Source organism: Oryzias melastigma, linkage group LG21 (assembly GCF_002922805.2).
Source record: "Oryzias melastigma strain HK-1 linkage group LG21, ASM292280v2, whole genome shotgun sequence".
Classification (NCBI taxonomy): Eukaryota; Metazoa; Chordata; class Actinopteri; order Beloniformes; family Adrianichthyidae; genus Oryzias; species Oryzias melastigma.
The window spans coordinates 21,825,111-21,839,830 of NC_050532.1; the positions used below are offsets into that span (position 1 = coordinate 21,825,111).

At 38.5% G+C, this 14,720-nt stretch overlaps 1 protein-coding gene across 1 annotated transcript in view; it reads left to right on the forward strand.

The window, feature by feature from the left end:
- The window catches only part of LOC112154804 (gap junction alpha-8 protein), a 32,462-nt gene that overhangs the window by 7,956 nt on the left and 9,786 nt on the right, over positions 1-14,720 (forward strand). Inside the window, exon 3 of the mRNA XM_036209689.1 lies at positions 10,891-11,029. Coding sequence (XP_036065582.1) covers positions 11,024-11,029 — 6 coding nt within the window. The 5' untranslated portion in view covers positions 10,891-11,023. The remainder of the gene's footprint in view (positions 1-10,890; positions 11,030-14,720) is intronic.

Sequence of the window (14,720 nt, forward strand, 5' to 3'; positions counted from 1 at the left end):
CCAAATTCACAGGTAAACTCCTAAAAAAAAAATTTTTGGCCAGAAAGAGCTGTCGTAGCTGACTGAGTAATGCCCATCTAATATTTTATTTTTTTTCACTGACCAATTAAATGTTTTTATTTACACTGCAAGGTTTGCAATCTGCAAAAAAATATAAAATAAATAAATTAATAATACCCTAAGTGTACACAGATATATTGTCAAACACATTAGTTTTTCCTGAAAGATCTGTCGAGGTTGGCAGGGAAGAAGTCTCATTTTTGCATCCTAACATGTTCTTTTTTTGCACTTTGCAGACAAATATTTCAATTTAGACAACCATGTCTGCAAAGTGCCAAAAAAAAAACAACAACAACAATATTTACTCTAAATTTACAGGGATAAACCTATAAAGACGTCAGTTTCGGCCAGTACGATCTGTCGAGGCACGCTGGGATTAAAATCTCACTCCTCCTTAATGTGTTTATTGCATCATTGCAAACTTAGACTAAAACTGAAGTTAACTTAAACAGATTTGCATCAAAGAGGGCTTTATCTTCACAGCTGCGATTTGATTCCAATCAGAGCCTGACATCCTTTTTACTCCCTTCTCCTCTTCCTGTGAAAGTCACGTCCTAATCAGAGATCTAAACATCTAGATCCCTCCTTTCAACAACTGAGCACGGAAAAGAGAAAATCCTCTCGAGGATAAAAATAGACGAAGAGAAAGGATCTCATGACAAAGTGGTTTGACCAGGAGCTACACAACTTTTGTAAATAAAGACATTGAGTGTGTATTTATAAATAAGTCCTCTGCCTTACAGAAAAGTTTGCTTTACGCAGCAGGCTGAGAGAATACAATAAACTCCTTCAGTGAAGGCGTTTACTCATTTGTCACAATGCGGTCGGAAAACTGTGCGACAGGAAGATTAAGAGCAGCAGAGCGACACAACAACTGTGTGTATTTTTGTGGACGTCTGTGCACTTGGGGTATGTTCACTTGAGTGTCTGATGGAAAAAGTCCACACTGCCAGGATGCATTAACTTAACTCCCCCCAGAGGCCTGCCAGCCAGACCCCTGCTGCCATTCTTCCTGTGACGCAACCCCCACTTTTTCATCAAAACAAACCCGATGACCATTTGGTCCGAAAATGGCCGTACTTTGGATTAAGGCATAATTATACGAATAAACACAAACCAACTCACGCCATAAATCATTCAAAAACACGGCGACAGATGTGAACAATATTTGGATTCACAGCAGATACAATCAAATTTCTACCATGACTCTAGTGCTCACCATCATCTATCAAAGGAGACGTCGGCATCTTATTTACGCCAAGCTACATGGGAGCGGCTACGGAAGAAAAGAATGATGGGAAATCGTGTTTGGTGATACAACCTCAATAACGTCTTTCAAGAAATTCAAGTTTTTCTAAGTTATTGGTTTTCCAGTTGGCACATTTATAATTAAAAATCCAATTTGCACAATTTCATAGTCAGGAAACAGCTAGTGATGCAAATTAGTCCATTACAGAGGAGATTTCTAAACCTGATAATCTCCAAACTGCTGCATACCACTGAATTAACTCCTTTTGGTCTACAGATGACATCTGGAGTTTTTAAATTATACCAAATCTGAAGAGAATGGAGTTTGGGAATTGTAGTTTTTGAAAGTTTTTTTTTTTTTCTCTGGTCGTCAAGAGGATATGTTGTTTTTAAGACTAAATCAGATCATTTTTTTTCTCCTCTAGTATCTTCTTCTTTGGTTTCTCAGTCCATGGTGAGGCGAGGTCTATAATGGATGGCCATGGTCTTCAGCCTCCTTAATGAAAGGCATTTAGTGGGATTCCACCTCTCAACAATGTCTTCAGTCCAGGTCAATAGCTCACCCCCCACACAGTAGACAGTGTTGACAGATAAATGATTCCACCTGCCATAAAATCTTTGAGGCAGACTGATGTTCTCACCCTAACTCGTCATATATGGACGCCTGGGTAGGGACTCCATCTGCGTCACATATTAACACAGAGTGAGCAAAACTCAATGATTTTTGATGTGCTGAATGTAGGAGATCCCAAAACAGGATGTCAAATTAAATAAAAAACAAACACTGTTAAGTTCCCCTAAAACCAACATTTCACATTATTAAAACCAAGAAAAGGTCATTTAAAAAATATTAACAAAAAGATAAATAAAAAATCCCACAAGCTCTGTACTCCACTCCATTCGGATGCATCCATTTGGAGACAAGTTCCATCTTCTTTTTCCTCGTCTGAGCTGATATCCGGCTCCAAACTGTACACTGGGGTGACTCCAATACTTTTGTTGCACCAATAATGTTAGCTTGGGGGTATAAACAGAGAGCTTTCAGCTAAAGGGAGGGGAAGTGGGGCGGAGTTGAACCAATGGTTCTGCTCACAACTCAGAGACTAATTTCTAATGACCTACTACCTCTCTGCAGAAACTATGTCATAGAAAACGACATGGGTTTATTGATTTAGGCTAAAAACGGTAAAGTTATAATTAAAAAACAACTGGTGACGCTTTGAAAATAGATCTGAAGATGATCGGAGTGGGTTTTTAAATATAACTCATCAGCCTAATCCATCCCCACTCTCTTCCCATCATTGTCTTTACAGGAGGCTGTGTTATTAATAACCGATCTGTTAACAAGCGCAGCACGGAGAGCATGTGTTTGCCAGCAGAGAATAGTCGCCATTGTCTCTGTGTGCATTATAGGGTCACAAAGTTTGAACCGACAGCTGAGAGACCGAAAGAGACGTCACAGAATACGTTCAGTGAAATGTCGAGTATTTATACTCTGTTTCTCATCATTTTAACTGCTGTTTGTCTGAACTAAGCTTAGTCTCAGATTTATTTAAAAAAATCTTTCCATTTAGTTTTTTTCAAACAACACATTTCACTTTTCTAATTGTTGCACTCACCGTTTGTCTCATTAATTGCTTTTTTGTTTTCTTTTTATAATATTTAAAGGGTTTTTTACTTTTTAATTTCAACAAAACGACTTAATGAATGATTATGAAGTATGAACAAATGTGTTCTACTCTTTGCATTTCTTCCGTATCAAATCAATAACCTTTATTTTTCACAGTAAAGTAACCAAAATGAACACATTTTGATTTGATAAATTCAAGAGGACCTGGCTGCAGCGATAACATCGAGAACAGGAAGTACTCAACCAGCTCATGTGGAATGACATCACCACTAATAAGAAAAAATTTATTCATAGCAGATCAGGAACTTAACAGAAATTAAGATTATTGGAAACAAAATAGATCCGTTTCAAGTTCACAAGTCATTATGAGCTCAGGACATAATTTAGGCATCTGTGAATTCATGAATAAATAAATACGTTTTTTTTATTCCTTCTGCTCCTTTCATGATTATTGAAAAAAAATATTCAAAAAGGGTAAATGTGTATCAAAATATAATTACATTTGTATTGAATAAAAGGTACATAAATATACTGTATGTGTGTCGCATGTACGTAAAAATAAAAGATATGTATATACAGGTGTGTATGGAGATATATATAGATGTGTGTGTACATATATGTACCATACGTGGCTGTTTGTTGATCTATGCTTCATACATGCTTAAAATAAATCAAGTTTTATGGTTGTTAAAAAAATATTTCACGTCCTCTTTATTTATTAATTAATTACATGGACTTAATTTTACTTAAACTGTTTTATAAATTGTTTTTTTCCCCCTAAAAGGTGATATTTTAGAATTGCAAGTTAATTAGTGATAATTGAAAGTTCTCTTTTTCCCAGAACTCTTTCCTGCAGTTTGAACTTCAATCAATGAAAGACGTCAGCGATAATCAGACATTTATTTGAGTTTTTTTAAGTTGAATGGGTCGATTGAGCTTGTCCCAAAGAACAGACGGGTGAGAGACGAGCCATGGATTGTTCTCACTTGCAAAGGAGGAAGTGGAAGGTCAGCTTCCTCTGTGCGTAACACCGTCAGACGGAGAGGAGAGTCGATGCGCACACAATAGAGCGAAGAGGGAGGAGGCTGGAAGGAGGCATTAATTGAGGAAGGATGTGAGGAGGACCTAGAAGAAAGTTATTGTAGTTTAAGACAAGTGTGGTGGAGTTCACACGGCACTGCAGAAGGAAAATTTGTGGACTCCTGTCAGTGTGTTTTCTTTGTCTTTGTGTGTTGGCACCTAAATCACACAACTTTAACAAACTGCGTCAAATTAATCTTTTCCTGCAGCAAACGTGTGCTCAGATTATCATCTTGGAGTTAGAATCCAGCAGATCTGCAGAAATCAATAAACTAAACTGTTTATGTACGAAAAAATGTAGCGGATAACGGGGTAAAGGTGTTAAAAAAAATGCAAAAGCATTAAAATTAAATGCAATTGAGCAACAATAAAGCCAGTGTTGACTAAATGAAGAACTTGAAAATAATTGTGAAAAGAAAAAAGGTAAAGAAAAAATTAAAAATAATGGTTCTAATGTATATTACTTAGGAAAAAAGACTCAAAGATAAAATAAAGAGTAAGCATACTAACTATAAACTAAAATCCATCTTGAAGCTGATTGGAGGAGTCAGTGCAGAAAAAATCAAACTCAGATTTTCCTTATTTGGTGAAATGTGTTATTTGTATACACAAATGTCAGGAAGTGAGATTATTAAACTTCAAAATGTTAAAATTTCTTCATCAAATCCAGAAAACGAGCAAATATGACTTATTTTTAACTGGGATCAAGTAAAATTAACACAAATATTTGACATAAATGAATAGCTTTACATTTTTTTCATAATAAAACAAACAAACAAAAAAAATCTGAATATTTGTTCAAATTGAGAAATGTAAAAAAAAAAAAGTTAATATTGGTAATGAGGCTGAAAAAGACTCGAGCAAATCGATAAATAAATTTTTCTGATTGGTTAATGAATTTGTGTAAAACCTCTTCTTAAATGTGAAATGAGACACAAAAGAAGCCCAAAAGGAAACAAACAAATAAAAAAAAAAAATTTATTTTATTTTTATATTTATTGTTTGTAAGATTACTAGAAAGGCATTAAAAAAGAACTACACCCTTTTTTAAATAGTCACATTTGTAAAAAAGAACAATTCCAGCTTCAAAAAGATAGAAAAGCCAGAAAAGATTTCCACTTTTGATAAAACTAAATCGAAGTGGCAGGACACGATGAAGAAGGAAAAGTTAAAAGTTTTTGGTTTGTTTGGCCGCAGAAAATTAAATTTTACCCACCAAAGTACCCTCCCGGTCACATCTTTTGCTTTAGTTTTTCTGACTGACTCGCGTTTTCGTCCACATTCTTGGGCAGAGGTTGTGTACACAGCAGAATATGGGAGCAAAAACATGAACATGACCTTGAGCTCAATAACTACTCAGACTGATGAACCACTTGGACGAGTGGCGAATCCTCTCAAGAAAGAAGACCTTCTGTTCATACATTCATTATTCTATTTTCCTCAAGTTCTGCTTGAAGAACAATAAAATTGATGATCAGAACTGGGGATGGAGGGCGTCTGTGCTGGAGTCCAGCATTCAGTGGAAGCCAAAACCACAGTGAGAGAACTGTTCCCGCCCGACCTGCATTTTTTTAGGGAAGAATTTCATCACATGACGATGGAGCTGGGGGGGGCAAACAAAACCCCAGCGGCCTGTCGCCTCTCACCATGGGAACATCCAGACTGAAAGACAGCCTAAACCTTCTAGAGGAGTTGGGTTTCAAAGCTCAAACTGTGCCTGGAGGCAACCCCGACTATCTTTAGCACGGTTCAGCTTTCAGCTTTTTCCTGTTCTGGGAAGTGACATTCCATGTTCCGTGGATTAAAATCCATTTCCATGGATCGGGCAGTTGAGACCCTTGACCGCTGCCCAAATGACACAGCACTGGCCCCTTGTGGTCCTTCCTGTGGGTGGTAGGAATCGTCTTTTGGGACTGAGCTTGTGAGGAACTGGTGCTAGTGGACCATAAATGCAGGAAAGTGGTGAGTTAGAGGGTAGATGGTTTATTGGGAAGAAGTAAGGGATGAGCAGAGGTCCTGGATGGCAGTTCTCAGGATGGATGTAGGGCGATGGTGTCATGAGGGGAAATCCTGGTGATCCTTGATGAAAAAACAGTAGATGTTAGAGAAGGTAATAAGTCTAAGGTCAAACGTGGCTTGGCAGTAGCTTTAGGTCGGTGTACTCTACCGGAGTGGAACACACGAACCGACGTTGGCTGGTGGGCGTGGATGTCCTTATGACAGGTTGACTGATGAGGAGACGATGAACAAGTGTCCAGGATCCAATCTTTAGCTAGGTACCCTGACACCTAACAGACCTTGGCTGATACCGGTGTGATGAGGCCTTGGTGTGCCGATCCAGAGTCTGACTCCAGTGGGCATCTTGGTGTGTTTGAACTGTTTAAATCCAATTCTCCACCAAGAGCAGGTGTCTGTAACCTGAGCCTCTGGAGCCACATGGGACTCTTTTATCTTTGTTTTTTGAGAAAAATAAAAACAATTGAAATAAATATTAGGAAAGAGAAAGAAGTCCAGTAAGAAACTTGTCCAAATTGCTTATTTTAGTATTAAAGGTTGCAGACCCAGATCTGTCTGCCACGGGACATCCATCAGATGTAAGTTGCAGCTCTCAAACCTCTCACTAGGACCACCAGTGGAGAAGTATAACAAGTCTTTATCTATCTAATGCCATGTTTCATACAAAGTGTGTTCAAGTGGCCACTTACTATAAAAAGTCAATGTAAATACACGTATATATGTGCGTAGTATATGTGCGTTTAGGGCTTACGTGTTCAAAATTCTCGCGTTCACACATACTTTTTTACTTTTTCAGTTGAGCTTTGACCAATCAGGGACTTGGATTTGTTAGTGACCGATGGGTAGTATCCTTTTCAAAACAAGGAACCATTTGAAAATTGATCATGGTGGAGAAATTAATCATTTGGATTTGTGCATAGTCAGAATTAAAGAACACCAACTCTCGATTTACAAGATTTGCACTGTTATGACAAGAAATTGTAGGTACATGCGCGAGTATCGGCTAGCGACAGTCCAGTGTGAAAACTGCATTTGGTGTGTACGTGACACGAGGGTGCAGTTATTGTCATTGTGGAACTTGAGGTTACTTTTGTGGGTTTGTCAGCCAAAATATGTAGGTAATGAAAGCAAAAGAAGGTCAAACAAATATTGAATAGAACTTTTATTAATCTCACAATCAGGAAATTGATTTGTTAGACCCATTAAAAAAATATTTGTAGCACTAAACAGTAAATAACATCGTATATCTGTCAGGGGTGTGTATCAGCAATAGCCTGGTGATATTATTTCTATGGCAATACCCTGCACACGATACGATATTTATCGCGATATATCCCAATACGTTACCAGAACAATTTTTCACTATTTTTTTTTTAGAGTATGACTTGGAAAAAAACTCTACCTGAAAATAAATATACCTTTCAAGTTAATAAAATGTTGACATTACCACTAATTATCACAACACACTCTAATTGTATCTCATACACAAGTTGCTTTTACCCAATTCATGCTGTAATAAACAATTAAATATCGCCAAGTCAGCATTTTAAATCAATACAAGTATGATAAATGAAATTTTGCGATATGTTGCTAAATTGATTTTTCCTTCACCCCTAATATTAATAGTATAACAAAAACTGCTAAAAATACTATAGTTTCTACATTTTAATTACGTTTTCTGCATATGTAATTAATTTCAGTACATCTGTTTTAAGTACAGAAGTACAAGGACTGACTAGGGTTCCACAGCTTGCAGAGCGGCGGAGAACACTGTGGGTGTGCACGTCATTCAGGGCAGGAAGAGCTGCCTAAAAAGCAGGAGGTAGATTTCAAAGCAGGTTAACACCCTCTGTGTCTGCTGGGGGAACAGGCGGTCAGACAGGATGATTTCATGCCTACAGTTCAATCGGACGCCCAGCACAATGTTATCTGCAGATAGGAGTGCTGGCACACACGGTCAGCCTTCCACCTCGTACGCACAGCTGGCTTTTCTAATACGGCTTCCTCACTTGAATGCAAACCGTTTCACCAACATCTCAAACAGGAAGAAAATCATAAAACTAATAAAAACTAAAAGGCACTTTTATCACCCTTTTTCTGTGTTTATGTAACTAATTTTCATGTATTTATTCGTCCAGCAGGGAGAATGAGGCGGTAGAGTTTGCTCAGCCTTCTCTGCAGATTATGATCCTGTTTTTTGAGATGCACACATTTATCAGTAATCACAAAAACATGAAAAGGTTTATCAGTTCACACATGCATGCATGCACGCCTGGTGGAAAACATCCCGTTGAGAAACCGAGTTTCCTGAAGCCTTCTCAACATCTTGATAACCTCGCTTTGAGTTGGGTGGAGTAGGAACCCGAGACCTTCACTGACGGGTTTGTTTTCTTCTGTTCAACAATGAAAACACCAATAAAGACTAAAAAATGGCTAATAACTAATACTAATATTCGGATTCCAAATGTGTATTTTTTTGGCATTTTGATTTCAAAGTAACATCAAATGGAGGCAAACGTGATCAAAATATTGTATTTAGGAGGCCCTTTGTTAGTGTTGATGTAGAATAACAGTAGTAGAAATGGTATAGAAAACTGTGACTTTGCAAAATAGTACAACTTGCCATTTTTTAGTCATTTTTCAACAATTTTCAGTCCAAAAATAGATATTTAACCCAGCAGAACCAATAAAACAATTTACTTCTGAGATTTCAAAATTAATTTGAAAAAATTATTTTTGTTTAGTTTAGATAGCACCAATTACAATAACAAAAACAAATTTAAAGAAATGAAAAAAGGAAAATAATTAAAAAGAAGCAAAATTTTAATAATACAAACAAAAAAAGTAAAAAAAAAAAAAAAGAATAAAGAAGAGATGGTTATCTAGAGTTAAATAGATTAAAGGGAAAATGCTCCTATTGAATGTTAAACTTTTTATTTGAAAAAACTTGAACATTTTTTACTAGTAATATTTTCAAAGGCGTTACATTTATTTATTTGTGCTTTTTTACAGTTGGAATAAATTTTCAAAATAAAGCTTTTTGAGTTATATTAGTTGGAAAATATATCAGGTGATAAAATGATCTAAAGGAAGTTGTTAATATTGCAAAAGTGGTTGTAGGGCCTTTACATGCCACCTAAACTTATGAAAAGTGCATCAAATAATACAATTTCTTTATTTTGTCAAAAGATATTTAGTTTTGAAGTATTTCAGATGAATTTTTCAGTGAATTTTATTTTTTCCAATTGACATTTAAATGACATTTGAATGACAAATTCCAGCGTTCATCATGAAACCAACAACCATCCACTCTGTCAACAAAAACAGACGAACTAAAGACCTTATTGACAGATTTTCTTGAAATAGGTAAAACATCTGCCAATAGAGAATTAAGAAAAATACTCTAGTCACTAAGACATGCTTTCTCTTAAGTTTATTTTGTGATTAAACAAAAGTTTTTATGCAAGACATTTTTTCTTGAAGCAAGGCTTTTTATTTTCCTAAGATTTAGTTTTTGTATATTTCGAAAGACACATAACAGTGAAAACCTAATAAATTAGGGACAATAACCGCTAATATGCAAAACGTCTGATTTCATTATACGCCTCAAATCCCTATTTTATTATTTTGTTGCTTCACATTTCACACTTTTTCTGAATTGCATAAAATTAATTAAGAAAAGTTTAGTCAGTGCTGATCAGTAATGGGTGATTTTAAGGCAAAAAGTCCAAATTTGTGAAATAAATATACAAAAACTGACAGTTTGTCACTTAAAATTCATGCTATTGATCACCTCTAATATTTATCCAGTACTTTATAATTTTTTTTGCATAAATAAATACTTCAGAACTAAAAACTTAAAAAGGCTAATTGGGGCCAATAATGACATTGCATTTAATGTTCTTATAAAATAAAGAATCTCTGGAATATAATCACTGAGGACATGACTGATGATGCCGAGATTACAGACAGTGTTGAGTGTTGTATGGTCAGCACCGTCCCTCTCATGAAAGTTTGGCTTTTGTTCAGAAGGTGTCAAGCTGACTTTGTTTAAGGCTTTCTGCCCCCCTCTGTATCTGTAGCGCATCTTTGGGGGAACTACAGGACAGCCAGGATGAGAAGGCTGCAGGTGCCGTACAGATATCGATCAATCGATCTATCTCCAGATTTTTTTTTTTAATATAGAACAATAAAACATTTTAACAGGGATTTTTCATGATTTTGATCCTCTACCTAAATCATAAGTATTTTGAGCTTTTTATCTTGCTGTAATGACAAATATTTTCTTATAAATATGGTTTGAAATCTGAGTTTGCTGCATCTCCAAGAATCACTTTGCAAATGTCACCTTCTTAAAATTGGCTTAAACTAAATTTAAAGACTTTCAATTTGGCAAATTCTTCTCCATTTGGAACTCCTGATGTCAGGAAGTATCAGACTGATACACCAGACAGGCCACAAGGTGGCAGTACAAAGAGCAACCAAATATTTGGTCTGAATGGTTGCTGTGATCTTGTTTTGTTCTTCAGTGTGGAACTCTTAGGCTTCTTGCAGCTCCGTTTCCTTTACTCGAAGGGTATTGTTGCGTCGAGTGCAAAAAGAGTATGCAATTGTTTGTGGAAAGTGAGTGACCCTCGAGTTTCTCTGAGGACCTCACCTGGACTGCCAGCACATCAACACTGGTCAAAAATGCGCAGCAGCAGCAGCTTCACTTCCTTCAGGAGAAAGCACCAGGAGGAGAAGCTGCAGGTGTCATCATAAAAGCAGATGCACTGTGCAAGAACATGTTAAAAACACAATTTTCATCTACGTGGGCCTTCAAAAATGTTAAAATCTGATTACTTGGTTTATAACAGAATACAGAAGATCAAGTAGCAGACATGTGGACATCAGAGTGAGGCAGCAGTGAGGTGACTCTCCACACAGACGCCGGGAGGTGGTGCAGGCTGCTGCCCCAACAGGACAAGGAAGGGGAAGCCTTAAGCACAAATGCAGGTAGTGAGTCCAAACACTCCAGTCTTCTCACCATTTAAACACACAGCTCTCTTTTGTAATCTCACCAACAATCACTCCGTATTTAGCAAACTGTCGCACAATAACCGGTAAAAACAGTTTACAGACCAACAAACTGGAATGGAGAGCATCGCTTCTTCGCTCTTGATGACGCACTTCACTTTGGGCGCTCTAACTTTTATGCATGTGAGAAGTTTGGTTTGCGAGTTCCCGTTGTAAAGCTGCGCCTCCACTCTCTGAATGACCCCGTCCCGCGAGGCCATCGTCTGTGTGAGCCGCAGAGCACATGAAGGACAGCGGCCTGGTCCAAACCCAATAAATCTGACCTCCCAAACACAAAGGTGGCAGCCACTCAGCCCTCAGAAACACAATGCTGTGGCCAGAGACCAGATGTGACACAAGTTATGAGAACTGTGTGCTAAAAGGCTGTGCATGCTGCACGATCATTTAGATGAAGTTACATTTCAGCATGGATTTATTTGGATTGTGCAGCTTGATTGAAATTATTGTTATTTTTCCGTCTTATCACCGGCTTCCGGAGCAAGTGCACGGCACAACAAATCCTCTGAGTGTGTACGGAGGGAATGTCGGACTCTTTTGTGTTTCTCACCACTTCAGGAAACAAACAGTTTGGTTCTCAAAGGAAATAAGAAGTGACTTTGGAAGAATGTTCACGCTCAAAAGGTGAGAAGAATTTCCTCCAACAAGCGAGGCAGAAAAATGTGGGCAAACGTCCATGTGCAGCACAAGTCGCTCCAAACTGTTGACTCATGCAAGAATCCAAAATCCACTCCGAAAAGAAGCAAAGCTGCCGGGGCAGTGGGTCAACAAGACACAAAGAGAACCGATGAAACTCACAGATGCTGAGACAAATATGCATGGATGTGTTTGCACAGTAAACAAAGACGTTGTTTGGAAACTCCCATGTGCCTATCTTTAAGCATAAGCCTTAAGCCATTCAGGTCTCAGTGTGGTGCTGGGTCATGGGGCACGTCACCGCCCCCAGGTCAGGCTGTATCTGTGAAGGGCATCGCTGATACGTCTCTTTAAACCTGCAATGAATGCTGCCTCTATGTGAAGAGCACACAAATAAAACTCATGGGTGAAGTTCAGGAATTTTAGGGAACTTTTATTATCAATTTTTCAAAAGTAGTTGGTACAGGTAATGATTTCAGTTTTTTGTGATTGTAATTCACTTATACTCTTAATGTTCGGGGAGAACCTGGTACTTTTTGATGTCATTTTAAAAACAATTTGCATTGTCTCATAGCACAGGAGCAGAAGCCATTGTCCTTTTATGTATTTTGTCCATCAGATGTATCCATTCAATGGCTGCATGGTGATGTATTGATTAGGAATTCCAGCCGGGACCTTTGCATGTTCTCCTCATCCATATGTCCACCTACACTCAAAAAACATGCTTCATGGGTTAATTGATAATCAGAATTTGGTGGTTGTATGTACCCCGCCTTCTCCCAACAGTTGCTGGGTGGGTCCAGTAGCCTGGTGACCCCAGAAGGGGTTCAGCAAGTTCAGAAAATAGATGGATGGATGATCCATTAGACGTTTTTCTGTCATAAATCTGGTTGTTTATCCATCTCCATCTATTTTCTGAACATGCTTTAGTCTCATTCGAGGTCATAGGGTTGCTGGAGCCTACACAGCAACTGTTGGCAAAAGGTGGGGGTGCACCCTGTCCTGTACAGTTTGCCAGTCCGCTACAGGGCAACACAAAAATAAAAAGCACACCCAAAGGACAATTTAGAGACAACAATTTACTTAAGAAGATGTACCACACAAAAAGAACCCAGCTGAGATTCGATCTGAAATAAGACAATAATAAAGAAAGCTTAAAATAACAAAAATTGACTATCGATAGTGGTCGTTTCCACCATTTGTCACAATGACAGCTTGACAGTGATGCCTCATGCTCTTCACCAGCCTTATGATGTTGCTCTGAGGCAAGAGTCCCTTGGAGGTGGGGTACGATCATCCAGTCTCTCCTTCAGCTGGTCCCAGACGTGTTCTCTGGGGTTCAGGTCAGGGGTCATTGCTGGCCAGACATTATGAAGCACTTCCTGAAGTCCAGCTGGGACAATTCTGGCACCCTGTGGTGGAGCATTGTCATCCATAGACAGAAAGTTGGGGGTGTGCTGATGGAAATGATGTCTCTGAAGTAACAACGTGCAGTGACCAAAGCGGTTTTGTACTGACTGGTGATGCAGGTCCAGATTGTGGGACCTTCTCTGCCAAAGAGAACCCTGGGGAACATGTTAACTTCGGCATATAGCTGAGCTCAATATTTGCAGAAATGCTGACCACCATGATATCTGTGCAAGGTGACGTGACAGTCGTCTGTGAACAGGACGGTAGACCATTGCTGCATTGTCCGGGTGGTCTTGTGTCCACTACAAACGTTCTTAGAGGTGTCTTGGTTTCAGTGGAGTCACCTGCAATGGTCAAGTCAAAGCGGTAGAGTCGGATGTGAATGGTTTGTCTGGAAAACCTAGTACTCCTCAAGTCTAGTGAATGGTTCTGCAGCTGTGTGGCCTTTCAAGAACCATGTCTGAGTGCAGAGTTCCTAAGGTACAGGTCATGGTTGTGGTCTGTCACAATCTCTTCAGTTCTCTGTCTGGATACAAGTCTGCTGATGATACTTTGAGAGAAGTTCACCTGCAACATCTGACTGCCTACTACCAACCTGAACGTGCTAGGTGGCGCTGCTCGTCACGTGTTCATGGCTATTTGAATGAAGAACTTGGAATTACTTACTCACAAAATCAGCATTTTATGTTTATTGACTATTCAATTTGATGCCAGACTTGAAAGCATTTTTCTTGATTTTGTTCAAAAAATGAAGACACACTAAACAATCTCCCCAATACAATTACCTCCCTATCCTGAAAAATCTGTGAAGTAAAGTTTTTCACAGTATCCCTAACTTATTGTGAGTGGTGAAGTTTTTACATGTTTTTACAACATAACAAAAGATAAGAAGTCCAAAAATTTTAATCCCCTTCATTTTGGAACTTTATCTCAAATCTCATTGCAGAAACAATCTATATGTACAGTCGGCCTGATTGCATGGAGTGTTGAAAATCTGTCCGTCTCTGCAGTCCTTGTTGCTGGTTAACTCCCACACTGAGTAATGACAGACGAGCTGTAAGCAGCAGCAAGCACACGTGACCCTACAAGAAAACATTTTCTCTTTTTGACAGTTTTATTTTTTTTAAACAGGTTTCTTCAGTTATAGGAGAAAGACAACATTTTAGGTCAACTGAATATGTTTTTTCCTAAGGGAGTGGTTGGAGATGTTCATTGTGTGTGAAAGTATTGAGAAGGCCAAATCAAACCAGCCCCCTTGCCAACATATATTTGAGGCACATAATGGTTATTGTTAGATGAAAGCTTAAAGTACATGACACTGATAAGGACATCACTAAAGTAAAGCTGAAGCTACTTCAGGTCTCTCAAATTGAACAGGAAGCGAGTGGCACCATCGCGCCATAGGCAGATCCCTGTACGATATGTTTGTTAGCGTGTTAGCGTTCTGATGAAGTTGGTGCTCTGCTTCGGAGGTCTAATCTGACCTCACGCCTCAGTGCACGTGCTCAATAGAGTCCGCACCCTGCATCATGACATCATGTCTTTGTGTGAAATCCCCATGCCATTC